At 44.1% G+C, this 16,390-nt stretch overlaps 1 protein-coding gene across 1 annotated transcript in view; it reads left to right on the top strand.

Moving 5' to 3' along the window:
* Positions 1 to 3,011: 3,011 nt before the first annotated feature.
* Cbl (E3 ubiquitin-protein ligase CBL) overlaps positions 3,012 to 16,390 on the top strand; it is a 472,746-nt gene continuing 459,367 nt past the window's right edge. Inside the window, exon 1 of the mRNA XM_080278953.1 lies at positions 3,012 to 3,317. Coding sequence (XP_080135079.1) covers positions 3,012 to 3,317 — 306 coding nt within the window. The remainder of the gene's footprint in view (positions 3,318 to 16,390) is intronic.

The following is a 16,390-nucleotide window of genomic DNA, read 5'->3' as shown; positions in this document are numbered from 1 at the left end:
ACCACCACGACCCAAAGCCACCACCTCCACAGACCTCACCACTAACCACCCTACCACCTGCACACCCACCCCCCTCTCCCCCTTGACCATTCTCATTATATGCGCCACACCGCATCCCCACTCGCCTCCCCCCCTAACACCCGCACGCCCTCACCACCACCACGTGCACAACCACCCTCACCACCCACACCAACCCTCACTACCACCACCACCAGATCAGGACGCCTCTCACGCCCACCCTCGAGATACACCCCAACACCAACACCCATCGCATGCCCATCCCACCACCCACCACCACCACGTACCGCCCCCACCCCAAACACCTCCCCCATAACCCTCCCCCTCCACCAAGCACGATGGAATCTTCCCAGGTCTCAATTCCCTAAGGTACAATGCTCCTCCCACCGAACCATCCCCCATAAAACCACCAATCTCCCATCACTCTCCAGCATTCAGCTTTCATCTCCTCACCAGGCACCATTCCCCGAGATGAAAGTGACAAGAGTACACTGGCTACCCCACGACCCCCCACATGCCAGAATCCAAGAGACCCACCACCTTCTCCAACTCCTACGCTGGACAGACCATCCATCCTCCCTCCGGCTCACTCTCAACCCCCATCAGGAGCCTAACACCTTCACCACCCACTGGCTCAGCCTCCTCCAACACCTCACCCCGGCCCACCAGACATCCACCTCCACCACCTACCACCTCCAGTCACGGGGTCTTGACTTTTACAACGCGGAGGGTGGTAAAATGCCCGCCGTGCCTGCCGCCGGACCTCCCACCTCACCACCCCCCACCCCACCACCGGGCCGCCACCGCACCACCACCCCAGGAGGACACAACGGTGGGGTTAGTGACCCCAGTCAAGAGGGTCACCAGGACACTACGGTCCTGGGCCCTTGTTCCCCGCAACTGCCCCAACACCAGGTGACCGGGGAAAGGCAACTACCTGGCGGGTGGAACAACCGTCGTCAGAAAAGGGGTGGGACTGAACTAGCTTCAGTCCCAAGTAACACCGTATTGACGGCAATTGTTACACCCTCTAGGGCAGGAGGCCCAAGGGCAGGAGGCCCAAGGCTACGGCTTAATAAAGTGTACGAGGGTAAGGCGACCCAAGGTTCAGGCCTTAGTACACCCTGGAGAGAGAGTTGCCCCAGTGCATCCCTCTCCTGCTGTTCTCTCCTACAGGAGCAACACCGCGCCGACGGTCTCTATACGTGGCGGGGAAGGAGCTGCCCTGTACGCCCTTCAGTTGCTACTGGCCATCTCCTGCCATAGGGCCCAGCTACTGGCCGTGGCCTTCTGAGGGCGCAGCTACCGGCTGTCGCTAAGGCCCAGCCACTGGCCGTGGCCAGGGGAAGGGAGCGGCTAAAGGCTGTCTCCCGGTTCCCTCTGGAGCGGCTGCTGTCCGTCTCCTGTAGGAGGGTCGAGCGGCTACAGGCCGTCTCTCGAGGGGCACCTTCATAGCGGCTATCGGCCATCTCCTGTTTGCATCCAGAGCAGCTGCAGCCCGTCTCCTGTAGGAAGGTTGAGCGGCTACCGGCCGTCTCGAGGGTGCTGACTGGAGCTGGAGTAACAGCTCCATTTCCTACTATGGGCGCGGTGGACGAGTTGCGGGTCATAAGGGCGCGCGGCCCGAGTGGACTTACGTCCCTCTCGCACGGAGCTGGACCGCGTGCTGTCTACCTCTCCGTGGGCTCTTTCAGGGGGTGTCGTGTTGTTTTCAGAGCCCAAACTCGACATTTTAAAACCTAACGTTGGAAGCTCCCAATTCCTATTAGACTAAAAATTCTAACCTAACATATCCTTATCAGCCTGTAAAAAAACCTATTTGATTGATCAGGTATGGCGCGATGCAGGTCATACGGTCGACGAGCTTTTTTTTTTTTTTTTTTTTTTTTTTTACGATGTCGTGAGCACTCGTGAGCAAATGCTGAGATATGGTATTATAACCTTAGAACCATGTATGCGTTGTTCCGTAACTACTGTAATGAAATCCACGTTAGATAATTATGTAGCAATGGGGATGTATTGTAGGCTACAGCTTTTTTTTTTGGGGGGGGGTTATGGCATCACGCACGGTTTACTTCAACACTATGCAATGACGATAACTCAAAAACAAAAAATATTTCATCTTCAGTAAAATACAATAATGCACGAACGATGAACAGCCTAGCGGCCGCATGCTCATTCAAGTTCATGGGAACAATGACCCTTACCAGAGGAAATCCCAGAGGTGAGATTGGCGTGCGAAATGTTCCTCCTGCTCCCTCATGCCAGTTTCTCTGTCTAAATCACCTCACTAAAGTTTTGAATGAGATTCATTTACAAGCTTTTTTTATATATTCTTCTGTTTTATAGTTCCCTTACATTATTCACGTGCCCTTATATTTCTTACACCCACAACTCAAACACAACTTGTCTCTCCTCACTGCTCGACCCAAAACATTCATAAAGGTCTACCAACCCCACCGAAACTAGAAATTCATTCATAATAGAGAATTAGTATAATGGCATAATGCCAGTTCAAATGAACATTTGTACAAGGTGGTGGGAATACAAGCACAGATGATAAATAAGTCCGGTTCGTATCAAGACCGGATACTATTATCTCATGTTACAGGATGCTGTAAATCTCTCGAAAACTCTCAGTATGCTAGATCGAGCGTGCATGTGTCGTCGCACATAACTTCGCCTACACAAATAGTGAACTATTTATCCAAGTTCTTAATTTTTGAAGTATTTCTGAACACTGAATGAAATGAGCGTTAAAAAGGAAAACTGCAAATGAGTTTTAAGATAACGATAAGAAATGAAGAACAGATGACGAGAAACAGAATTTAGAGACATGGAGTGGAAATTTACTTCAGAAACTCATCCAAAGCTCTCATCAAACAGTGTAGAAAGAAAAAGAAAATGAAGAAGTAGAAGTAGACGAGGGGAGAGTTCATTCATAAAGTCTGGGACAGCTCGGTGGGGTTTGCCCGCCTGCTAGTGCTATCAAGATGGCTACTAGTGGAAAGGCTCGGAACGGCCAACCAAAAAATATTTCTGCCCTTTTTTCAAAGTTACACGGTGCCCTTACTGATGTCATGGCTCCACCGAAGTTAGTGATAGAAAGACGAACTTTGGAAAAAACGTGGAAACTAATGGACAAAGTGGTGAAGCAGTGTCAGCAATCCAAAATGAACTTGAAAAACTCCCCTCCATTCATTCTCGACATTTTACCGGACACTTATCAGCATCTCAGGCTAATATACAATAAATATGAGAACAATCTTGCCGCTCTCAACAATAATGAGTACTTTAAGGTAAGACAGGGGCAGGGTTGTGTGGGAACGAGCGTGGAAATAGAAGCGGTGTGGGTAGTTTTTGAGGGAGGCAATGTTTTGGTCAGTTCCATGGATGTATTTTCTTCCAGTTTTCTCAGAAAGTGGATCAGCTGTTTACTTCGGATACATTCATGTTGTCTCATCCAGTCACGTTCAAGTTCTGTGAGATTTCAGAGAAAGCTCAGTGACCTGGAAGAGGTTTACCTAATCAACTTCACTTGCAGTGATTGATGGTAGCTACAGGTTGAAGTAAGTTTATGGTAAACAGAAAAGTGATAGGTGTTTCGTGTAAACATCACATGACTGACAGTGTGTGTATTGCCTATCACCTGTCCAAATTTCCTCAGAATCTGAAACAGATTAACTCTACTACAGTAGTAGCATAGGCACTAGGACTGCTGGTACCCTGTTTTGCATATGACATCATAGGCTGCAGGCAGCATGTGAACAGTAGAAAATAAATGCTTTTATCCTCACTTTTTTTTTTCTTAATGGAAGTATAGTGTTATAGTCAGTTTATTTACGCCAGATTGAAGTGGGCCTCTCTCACAACTTGAAACACTGTAAGCTTCAGGACCAAGTTATGGCAGTATGGAATTCAGTTAAACATAGGTATGAGATAGGAATGGATCTCCTTGGTTATTGGTCAAATTGCCCATCCAGTCTAACTGCACATGTTGATCAGAAGAACTGGAAGGCGTTAGGGATCTTCGTCAGATTAGATAAAAGGCATTATAATTGTACATTAGGTACGGTACCGTATTTATTTAATAATCTTCATCTTTTGTATAATAATCCTAATTACTATTAATGTAATGTGGTCACAGATTTTGTAGCAGGATCATAATGTTTTTTTCTTTCCTTATTTAGTGAAGATGAATGGATATAACCAACCCATGTTTGTTCCTTACGTGTCAGCAAGTGGGTTGGCGGAGAGTTAGTGCCCCTCCCCATAAAACAACAGATGGCCATCTGCTTTAGGATTATGAACTGGCTATAGATAGTTATATAGTTACTGTAGGTAGTATGGATATACTTCAAGGAGATATGAGACCACCTCTTAAATATTTACAAAAATTTTTACCTACCTTTGGATAGATTCGGAGACTTTGTAAAGGTGAATGGCAGTGCATTTTCAGGTGTGAAGAGGATCCATGAAGAAACAAGGTTGGGTTACATTAAGTTTGGATGGGTTAGCATGTGAAACTAAATGGAGAGGTGGGAGTGTGAGAGAAAGGAGTATGGATGGGGTGTAGCCTATGCACGGGAGTGGGTGAGAATGAGGAGGCAGAAGGAGTGGTATGTAAGACAAGATGAAGTAAGATGGATCGACCAGGGACTTCATTACATGTGTACCGAGTTCTGTCCTTATCCATTTTGTCTCGTTATCATTCTTTTTCCTGCCTAGTGCCATAATTTTATTTTTTCATATGAAAAAATTTTTTTAAATCACCCCTAGGGGTAGGGGGATTTCAAGAATACTCCCCCAGTATCCCTGCTTGTCGTACAAGGCGACTAAAAGGGTTGGTAGTGGGTTAGTGCCCCATCCCGTAAAAAGAGCTAACTAAACAAGCAAATAAAGCTCCTCGGACTATACGTTGACGACTAAGGAACAGACAAAGGACATTCTGAGGGTGGGGACATGGAATGTAAGAGGAGTGAATGATGAAGTGGAAGAGAGAGAGATTGTTCAGGTTCATGAGGATGCGAGAGTGGATATATGTGGATTGACTGAAACTAAATGGAGAGGTGAAAAGGTGAGAGAGTGGGAATATGGTTTAGGTATATGTCCGGGAGTTAATAAGAATGAGACGGGAAGAGAGGGAGTATGTCTGATGATGTGCAAGAAGTGGAAGGAGAATATAAGAGAGTATGGAACAGTGGGTGCAAGGATTGTATGGGTGAGGATGAAATTAGGTATACCATCATGGGCAATTGTATGTGCGTATGCACCGACAGAGGACCGAGTGGCAGGAGTGAAAATTGAGTTTTGGGCGAGTCTAGAAGCATGTATGGACAAATTTGAGAGCAGCAAGGGTGTGATTTTGATTGGAGACATGAATAGCAAAGTTGCGAATGTACGAGTGGATGGAGTGGTTGGTCAGTGGGGTATGCCAGCTGAAGTAGATGGGAGCGGTAGTGCGCTGGTGGACATCTGTGCTAGTAAGAGGTTGGCAATAGCTAACACCTACTTTCGGCATAAGACGATCCACAGGTATACATGGAGAGTAATGAGGAGGATGGATGGTGAACTTGTTGAACGAAAGGCAATGATAGATTACGTGTGTGTAGATGAGCGAATGAGAAGACAATTGTTGGATGCAAGAGTGTGGAGAGGGTGGGGGAATGGAGTCTTGGACCATCACTTAGTGATGGCCAGGGTAAAACTGCGAAGAAAATGGTTGAAGAGACGAAGGGGAAGACAGGAGGAAGAGTGGAGAAGTTGCAAGATAGTGAGAAAATGGCAGAGTATAAGAGCATAGTGGAAGAAAGATTGGGAAGGTATGAGTTAGAGCAGATGGAAGGGGTGGAAGACGTATGTAAGATATTCATAGAATAGACAGGCAGAGCATGTGAGGTGGTTTGTGAAGTGAGAAGGAGATGCAGGGGTGTGCAAGGGACAGCATGGTGGAATGATGAGGTGAAATGAGCGGTGGAACCAAAGAAGAAGGCATATAGTGAATGACTAGCAAGTAGAGGTAAGGGAGAAGATGAGAGAGAAAAGAGAGATATATATATGTGAGCAGGAGAAGGGAGGTGAAGAGACTGGTGAAGGAGAGTAAGAAGAAAGTGGATGAAGAATTTGGGAGGAATCTGAGTGTGAAATGAAGGGAGAGTAAGAAATTGTTTTGGAAGGAGGTAAAGAAAGTAAGGCAGTGTGAAAGGGGAAATAGTAGGGGGGTGAAAGATAGGAATATTAGATTATTGGTGGAGAAGAGAGAGAAATTTAGGAGATGGAAGGAACACTTTGAGGATTTGTTGAATGTAGTGAGCGAGAGCAGTGCGAGTATAAGTGGTTGGGGAATGGCTGGAAGAAGAAGAGATGAGAGGAGGGAGGAAGAGATCAGTAGGGTGGAAGTAGTGGAAGCAATGAAGAAGATAAAGATGGGAAAGGCTCCAGGAATTGATGGAGTGTGTGGTGAAATGCTGAGGTATGGGGGTGAGATTATTGTGGAGTGGATATGGAAGTTGTGTAGATTGGCATGGGAAGAGGGAAGGGTTCCAGAGGACTGGAAATCAGGTGTAATTGTTCCTTTATACAAAGGAAAGGAGGAGAGAGAAGTACCGGTATGTGGTAGCCATAGGGGTATTTGCCTTCTTAGTGTAACTGGAAAAATATATGGCAGAATACTCATTGATAGGGTTAGGCATATGACAGAGGAGATAGTTGGAGAAGAAGAAGGGGGATTTAGAAAGGGAAAAGGGTGTGTAGATCAGATATTTGTTCTAAGATGTTTAGTGGAGAAGTATCTAGAAAAGGGAAAGAAAGTGTATGCTGCCTTCATGGACTTGGAGAAAGCTTAAGACTGAATAGATAGGCAAAGTATGTGGAAGGTATTAAGAATATGTGGAGGGGAAATTGTTGAGTGCTGTGAAGAGTATGCATGAAGGAGCTAGGGTTACGTAATGAGTGGATGGTGAGCTGAGTGAGTTCTTTGATCTCAGTGTGGGACTGAAACAGGGGTGTGTGATGTCTGCATGGCTGTTTAATATATACATGGATGGGGTTGTAAAGGAGGTGCAAGGTAGGGCAGTGGATGTGGGGGTGGCCCTAATGAATGAGGGTGAGATTTGGAAGATTCCGGTGTTCCTGTTTGCTGATGATACAGTATTGTTGAGTGAAGATGAATGGGAGTTGCAAGGTTTGGTGAATGACTTTGGGACAGTTTGTAGGAAGAGGAATCTGAAAGTTAATGTAAACCAGAGTAAATTATGGTGTTTGAGAGGAATGAACTAACAGAATGTACAGTTAGGTTGGGTGGTAAGGATATGGAGAATGTGAGTGCATTCAAGTACTTGGGTAGTGTGATGAGTAAGGATGGAGCTTTGGGGGATGAAGTGCCTGAAAGGGTACAGCAGGGAAGGAAGGTTGTTGTTTCACTGAAAGCAGTGTTGAGAAATAGGGAGGTGAGTATGGAAGTTAAGAAGTCATTGCATGATAGTACTCTGATCCCTACCCTGACATATGGAAGCGAAGCGTGGACCTTGCAAGAGGGGAACAAGTCAAGAGTGAGAGCAGTGAAAATGAGTTACCTGAGAGGAGCATGTGGAGTGACATGGAGAGACAGGTTGACGAATGAAGAAGTGAAGGAAGGTTGTGGGGTGGATGTGGATGTGGTTGAGAAGATTAGGAGAAATACACTGAGGTGGTTTGGACATGTGGAGAGAATGGAGAATGAAAGACTGACTATGAGGATGTATGTAGGTGAGGTGGAGGGAGGGAGAGGGAGGAGTAGACCGAGGATGAGGTGGAGGGATGAAGTTTAGAGGAATATGGGGGAGGGGGGAGTGAGTTGGGGGGAGGGTAATCAAATGGTGGGTGACAGAGCGACTTGGAGGCGTTTTGTCCGCAGCCACCCTTTGCGGGATTAGGGCGTTGGGCTATAGATAGATAGATATATATATTGTTGTGTGCAAGAGATGGAAGGAGAATGTAAGAGAGTATGGATCAGTTGGCTCAAGGATTGTGATGGTAAGATTGAAAGTTGGACTACAAATGTGGACGATTGTGTGTGTGTGTGTGTAGGCTGTGTGTAAACACAAGGTCGTGCAAGCAGAGTGAAAGAAGAGTTCTGGACAAATGTGGAAGCGTGCGTGGAAAAGTTTGAAATGAATGGGAGAGTGTTTTTGATGGGAGATATGAATGGAAAAGTAGGGAATGTGAAGGTGTATGGTGGGGTTGGTGAGTGGGGTGTGCTTCCAGAAGTGGATGAGAATGGCAGTGGTCTAGTGGACATTTGTGCTGGGAGGGGGTTGGTGATAGCCAATACCCTCTTCAGACACAAAATGGTCCACAGGTATGCTTGGCGAGTGATGAGAAGTGTGGATGGTGAACCGAATGAACGGCAGGCAGTGATTGATTATGTGTGTATGGATGATAGAATGAGTAGGTGTGTAATGGATGCAAGAGCATATAGAGGTTAAGGGAATGGACTTTCTGACCACCACTTGGTAGTGGTGAAAGTCAAGGTTGAAATGAAGTAGAGGAATAGGAAAAGGGAAGGGCAGGAGGATGTAGTTCTTGTAAGGAGGGTGGAAAGGTTACAAGAGGATGGAAAAAAGGCAGAATATAAGAGAGAAGTGGAGGAGCAATTAGATAAATGTGATCTGGAGCAGATGGGGGATGTGGAAGGTGTGTGCAAGATATTCACAGAAGAAATCTGTGCAGCATGTGAGGTCGTGTGTGGGGTGAAGAGAAGACAAAAGGGGGTGCAAGGAACAGCATGGTGGAATGAAGAGGTGAGATAGGCTGTGGCACAAAAGAAGAAAGCTTATAGTGAGTGGATGAGAAACAGGGGTGTGGAAGAAGTTGAGAGATTGAAGAGAGAGTTATATGTAGAGAGGAAGAAAGAGGTGAAAAGATTAGTAAGAAGAGAGTGGATGACAAACTTGGAAGGAATTTGAGTGTAAAGTGGAGGGAATGTAAGAAAGTTTTCTGGAAAGGTGTAAAGAGAGTTAGACAGGGTGTTAAAGAAGTTAGTCGGGGAGTGAAAGATAAAAATGGTACTGGTAGATTACTAGTGGAGAAGGGAGAAGATGTGAGCAGATGGAGAGAACACTTGAAGGAATTGTTGACCATAAAGAATAAAAGTACCGTAATGTGAATATAAGTGGCTGGGGAATTGCTGGGAGTAGGAGGGATGTGAGAAGAGAGGAAGAAATCAGTAGGATGGAAGTTGTGGAAGCAATGTGGAAAGTCAAAATGGGGAAAGCCCTAGGAATTAATGGAGTGTGTGGTGAAATGCTGAAGCATGGAGGAGAGATAGTAGAATTGATGTGGGAGATGTGCAGATTGGCCTGGGAGAAAGGTAAAGTCCCGGAGGATTAGAAGCCAGGTATAATTATTGGTATTCCCCTGTACAAAGACTCCATGGCTGGGCAGGTGGTGTCCCTCTCATGGTGGCGGTCAACACAATACGGCCCCCCCCTGGGGGAAGGGGGGTTTCGAGAATACTCCCCCAGTATCCCTGCTTGTCGTATGAGGCGACTAAAAGGGTTGGCGGAGGGTTAGTGCCCCTCCCCAGAAAACAGCTAACTAAAAAGATGAACAAGAAGCCTCGGACGAGGACTGACCAAAAGATGACGACCAAGGACCGGACAAATAGCATGGTACGGATCGCGACGTGGAATGTAAGGGGTGCGAATGACAAGGTGAAAGAGAGAGAGATTGTCCAGGTGCTTGAGGGTGAAAAAGTGGATGTATGTGGAGTAACTGAAACTGAATGGAGAGGAGAGAGTGTGAGAGAATGGGAGTATGGATGGGGTATATATGCAGGAGTAGGTGAGAGTGAGAGGGCAAAAGAAGGAGTGTGTATTGTTGTGAGTACAAGATGGAAGAAGAACATAAGCGAGTATGGATCAGTTGGCTCAAGGATTGTGTGGGTTAGATTGAAATTTGGAATACAAATTTGGGCAATTGTCTGCGTGTATGCGCCAACGCAAGATCATGCAAGCAGAGTGAGAAAAGAGTTCTGGACAAATGTGGAAGTGTGCATGGAAAAGTTTGGAAGGAATGAGAGAGTGTTTTTGATTGGTGATATGAATCGTAAAGTAGGGAATGTGAAGATGGATGGAATAGTTGGTGAGTGGGGTGTGCCTGCTGAGATAGATGAGAATGCCAGTGCGTTAATGGGCATTTGTGCTGGGAGGGGGTTGGTGATAGCCAATACCCTCTTCAGGCACAAAATGATCCACAGGTATACATGGCGAGTGATGAGAGGGGTGGGTGGTGAACTGAATGAAGGGAAGGCAATAATTGATTATGTGTGTGTGTGGATGAAAGGATGTGAAGATGTGTAATAGATGCAAGAGCTTATAGAGGTTGGGGGAGTGGACATTCTGACCACTGCTTGGTGATGGCCAGAATCAAGATCCAAGTAAGATGGAGAAATAGAAGAAGGGAAAGACGAGAGGAAGGAGTAGTTGCACGGAGAGTGGAAAGGTTACAAGAGGATGAGAAAAAGGCAGAATATAAGAGAGAAATGGAGGAACGATTGGGTAAATATGAATTGGCGCAGATGGGGGACGTGGAAGGTGTGTGCAAGATATTCACAAAGAAATATGTGCGGCATGTGATGTGGTGTGTGGGGTGAAGAGAAGACAGAAGAGGGAGCAAGGAACAGCATGGTGGAATGAAGAGGTGAGATAGGCTGTGGCACAAAAGAAGAAAACATACAATAAATGGATGAGAAATAGGAGTGTGGAAGAAGTTGACAGGCAGAAGAGAGTTAGGCCTATATGTAGAAAGGATGAGAGGGGTGAAAAGATTAGTAAGAGAGAGTAAGAAGAGAATGGATGAGGAATTCAGAAGGAATTTGAGTGTAAAGTGGAGGGACAGTAAGAAAATGTTCTGGAAATAGGTGAAGAGAGTAAGACGGTGACAGTGAAGTTAGTAGGGGCGTGAAAGATAAAGTGGTAGATTACTAGTGGAGAAGGGAGAAAAGTGAGCAGATGGAGAGAACACTTTAAGGAATTGTTGAACATAGAGAATGGAAGTAATGCGAGTACAGTATAAATGGCTGGGAGGAGGAGGGAGGTGAGAAGAAAGGAAGAAATCAGTATGATAGAAGTTGTGGAAGCAATGAAGAAAGTCAAATTGGGGAAAGCCCCAGGAATTGATGGAGTGTGTGGTGAAATGCTGAAGCATGGGGGAGAGAAAGCAGTAGAATGGGTGTGGAAGATGTGCAGATTGGCCTGGGAGGAAGGTAGAGTCCCAGAGGATTGGAAGTCAGGTATAATTATTCCCTTCCACAAAGGAAAAGGGGAAAAAGAAGTGTGTGGTAATCATAGGGGCCTGTGTCTTCTTAGTGTAATAGGAAAAATGTATGGTAGGATACTTATTGACAGAGTTAGGGAAATAACATAGGAATTAGTTTAGTTGGAGAAGAACAGGGAGGCTTTAGGAAGGGAAGAGGTTGTGTGGAACAGATATTCATTCTTAGATCTTTAGAGGAAAAGTTTCTAGAGAAGGAAAAGAAGTTGTATGCGGCCTTCATGGATTTGGAGAAAGCATATGACAGGGTTGATAGACAAGGATTGTGGAAAGTATTAAGAATATATGGACTAGATGGGAAGTTGTTGAATGGTGTGAAGAGTATGTGTGATGGTGCTAAGGCTGCTGTGCGTGTGGATGGTGAACTGAATGAATTTTTATCCTTGAAGGTTGGGTTGAAACAGGGATGTGTCATGTCTCCATGGTTGTTCAATCTGTACATGGATGGGGTAATAAAAGAGGTATAAGGTAGGGCAGTGGACGTTGGAGCAGCCCTGGTGAGAGAGGGTAGTTTGGCAACTCCCTGTACTGTTGTTTGCAAATGATACTGTGTTGTTAAGTGAAGATGTAGGGGAGCTGCAAGGCTTGGCAGATGAGTTTGGTAGAGTGTGTAAGAAACGGAATCTAAAGGTGAATGTAGGGAAGAGCAAAGTGATGGTCTTTGAGAGAGGTGAAGTCAGTGAATGTACAGTGAGGTTGGATGGTGAGGAAATGTAAAATGTGAGTACGTTTAAGTACTTAGGGAGTGTGATGAGTAAGGATGGAAGTTTGGAGGGTGAAGTGCTTGAAAGGATACAACAAGGAAGAAAGGCTGCTGGTTCCTTGAAAGCAGTGATAAGAAACAGGGAAGTGAGCATGGAAGTGAAAAAGTTACTACATGACAGTATTGTGATACCAACTCTAACGTATGGAAGTGAAGCTTGGACGTTGTTGGAAGGACATACCGTAAGTCAAGAGTGAGAGCATTGGAAATGAGTTATTTGAGAGGAGCCTGTGGAGTCACATGGAGAGACAGGCTGACAAATGAGGATATAAAGAAGCGTTGTGGTGTGGATGTAGATGTGATAGGAAGCGCTAGGAAAAAGACATTGAGGTGGTTTGGTCATGTGGAGAGGATGGAGGGTGAGAGACTGACGAGGAGAGTGTATGTGAGTGAGGTGGATGGGGGGAGAGGGAGGGGGAGGCAATTTGTTTCTGGCCACCTGTACGGGATTGAGGCATCTGGCAGTAGATAGATAGATAAAGAAAAAAGAAAAAAAGAAGTGTGTGGTACAGTAGAAGTCCTATTTTTCGGCGTCTATGGGATCAGGCAAGTGCCGAAATATCAAAATTGCCGAATTATCAAAAACCCTACCCACTTAGTACCTTATATGTTTCGGTGAACATTATCATCACTACTCATATCATTACAAATGTGTTTGGAGAGAGTACTGTATACTGTTTGATACTGTACAATACTGTAATGAATACAGTACTATACATGAATATGAAAAATAAAGAAATTAGTGAACATACTGTATATAAATGTAATGATACAGTAGGCCTACAAGTTCACATGCACTTACCTAAACTTATAGTAGGTTCCTTATTTACATATGTACAATAGAAGGGGTTGATTGGAGTCTGCTACTGCTGGAAGAAGTCCCCAGCAGTAGAGGGAACGAAAAAAATCGGAAAATCTGCCGAATGATCAGAGATTTTCGTAAATGGGACTATTTCTCAAAACTGCCGAAATGTCAGATTTGCCGGGGAATTGGATGCCGAAGAACTGGACTTTTACTGTAATCATAGAGGCATTTGTCTTCTTAGTATAATAGGAAAAGTATATGGTAGGATAGCTAACTACTTACTGACAGAGTCAGGGAAATAACAGCGGAGTTAGTCTGAGAATAACAGGGAGGTTTTAGGAAGAGAAGAGGTTGTTTAGCTCAGATATTCATTCTTATGTCTTTAGTGGAAAAGTTTCTAGAGAAGGGAAAAAAGCTGTATGCAGCCTTATGGATTTGGAGAAAGCATATGATAGGATGGATAGATAAGGAGTGTGGAAAGTACCGTATTTATATATTTTTATGGAGTAAATGGAAAGTTGTTTAATGCCATGAAGAGTATGTATGAGGGTGCTAAGGCTGCAGTGCGTGTGGACAGTGAACTAAGTGAATTTTTCTTTTTGAAGGTTGGATTGAAACAGGGATGTGTCATGTCTCCATGGTTGTTCATGGCTGTAATGAGAGAGGGCAGTGTGTGGAAACTCCCTGTACTGTTGTCTGCAGATGATACTGTGTTGTTAAGTGAAGATGAAGGGGAGCTGCAAGGCTTGATGAATGAGTTTGGGAGAGTGTGTAAGGAACAGAATCTAAAGGTGAATGTAGGGAAGAGTAAAATTATGGTCTTCGAGAGAAATGTAGGCTAATCACTGAATGTACAGTGAGGTTGGATGAGGAAATGGATTATTGCTATAGCCTATGTGAGTGCATTTAAGTACTTGGGTAGTGTGAGGAATAAGGATGGAAGTTTGAAGGGTGAAGTGCTTGAAAGCGTACCGGTACAACAAGGAAGAAAGGTTGCCAGTGTTTTTAAAGTAGTGATACGAAACAGGGAAGTAGGCATGGAAGTAAAAAAGTCAGTGTGTAAAAGAGAGTGTGTAAGGAACAGAATCTAAAGGTGAATGTAGGGAAGAGTAAAATTATGGTCTTCGAGAGAAATGTAGGCTAATCACTGAATGTACAGTGAGGTTGGATGAGGAAATGGATTATTGCTATAGCCTATGTGAGTGCATTTAAGTACTTGGGTAGTGTGAGGAATAAGGATGGAAGTTTGAAGGGTGAAGTGCTTGAAAGCGTACCGGTACAACAAGGAAGAAAGGTTGCCAGTGTTTTTAAAGTAGTGATACGAAACAGGGAAGTAGGCATGGAAGTAAAAAAGTCAGTGTGTGACAGTATTGTGGTAACAGCTTTTATGTATGGAAGTGAAGCTTGGACCTTATTGGAAGGACACAAGTCAAGAGTGACAGCAGTGGAAATGAGTTACTTGAGAGGCGCATGTGGAGTCACATGGAAATGCAGACTGACAAATGAGGAAGTGAAGGAGCGTTGTGGTGTGGACGTGGATGTGATAGGAAGCGTTAAGAGAAACACGTTGAGGTGGTTTGGCCATGTGGAGAGGATGGAGAGCGAGACTGATGAGGAGAGTGAATGTGAGTGAAGTGGAGGGGGGGAGAGGGAGGGGGAGGGCAAGGATGAGATGAAGAGATGGAGTGGAGAGATATATGAGAGAGGGAGAGGTGTGTGAACTGGGAGCAGGGCAGTGAAATGGCTGGGGACAGGGCGACATGGAGACAATTTGTTTGTGGCCACCCGTTACGGGATTAAGGTGTCTGGCAATAGATAGATGGATAGGTTAGCATTCTGGTGAAATAGGTTAAGGTAGGATAGATTAGGTCAGCTATATAACGTTAGGTTTAGAGTAATTAGGTCTGATTAAATTATAAAAATTTTGGTTAGGTTTGGATAATTCAGCACTGGTAAGGGTAATTTTGGGATGGTGTCCATCTATCTTTAATGAGCTAGTGTCTGTGTGTTGTTGGGGATTGTAAGCAAAGATTTCAATTCACCACTTACATAAGAAATGAAAAACATAAAAACTTGAAAACACTCGGAAAATAGCCTACTCAGTGCATAACATGAAGGGCTTTGGTAAAAGAAAAAACTGAAGAAAAATAGGAAAATAGAGTGGTTGCATGTTTTCTTGAAAATTACCATTGGATGACCCAGAGCATGATGTTACTGTATGTGATGCCATTAATCATTTCAATCTGATGATGTGAATTCGGTTTAGTTCATGCTGTCTGCAGGTGATTTAGGCTAATTGATCTCGGGATAGGCTTTCCAAAATAGAAGGGTTATCTGTATCATTAATTAACTCCACTGCTACTAGATATCCTTCCACAGTTTAGTAAAATCATCTAGAAGCTGCAAGAATAAACTGCAGAAAGGCATTACCAGGCTGAAGAGGTTAAAGTGAATTCATAACTTACATGAATCTAGTGAAATTTTTGGAAAGCTCTTTGCTATAGGCTATACAGTAATGATATTATTTTCATTGTAAAATATGGCCTAATTATCTAAAAAAACAAATGGTTTAAAAACTTTAAGTACCAAAAAACTCACTATAACGGGCTAATTGCTGCTCAAACCATTCTGAAAAAGCGAAATTCTGACATCTAGTCTTCTCTCTGCTAACTCAGACTTCTTCTGATATATCAGACATTATTCCAGGTCGCACTAACAGTTTTTAAACTGTTCTCACCACCGGTGCCATTGCAGTACTGTACTGGATTATACAATCCACACAATAATCAAATGGCACAGGTATACCCTGGTTTAACATTGCAGTTGGTTAAGTAAAAGCCCATTGCTAGGCGTGGTATCGTATTTTAGGGTATATTTAACATGTAAAGTTTAGGGATGCATTTCTGAGCCTTGGGTTTCCCCCCCAACCAAGTCCTAAACCCACCCAAATGAGTCCAAAAACAAGTTTCTAGCTAATCTAAATCCCGACATAGCTTCAAAACAAGCTAAACTAAGCCTAAAACCAGTTTTTAACTCACCTAACCCAAAAATAAAATTTGAAAATTGTCACATGGGGCCTATAAGTCCAGAAAAAAATCACACTTAGTAAACCGTATCCCAAAATGACAATGTTCACCCCACCTATTACTAAAACACATTAATCTAAGTCTAAAAACAGTTTATAAATCAACCTAAACGAAATTTAAGTTTAGAATATCAAAATCGGTAAAAAAAAATAAACCCATCGTTAAACCAAGGTTTGGCCATCATTAGACGGGGTATGGTGGTATTTCTACCCCCATCGCTAAGCCAGGGCATCGCATCTAGGGGTAGCGTATATCGGGATATACCTGTATAATGTATAAATTCTGTAATGTACGCTGATAAACATGTCTTTTATTTGCCATACATTATTATGGTGAACAGAGCTGAAGTGGTCAGGCAGTCTGGACTGCTTCTGGCTTTAGCGGACTTTCTTCAGTATATAAGAC

This window comes from Coenobita brevimanus, chromosome 76 (genome assembly GCF_032717465.1).
Source record: "Coenobita brevimanus isolate Jiangsu-jjx chromosome 76, ASM3271746v2, whole genome shotgun sequence".
NCBI lineage: Eukaryota > Metazoa > Arthropoda > Malacostraca > Decapoda > Coenobitidae > Coenobita > Coenobita brevimanus.
Note: the sequence above shows the minus strand (reverse complement) of the source record. Positions and strands in the feature narration are given on the sequence as shown.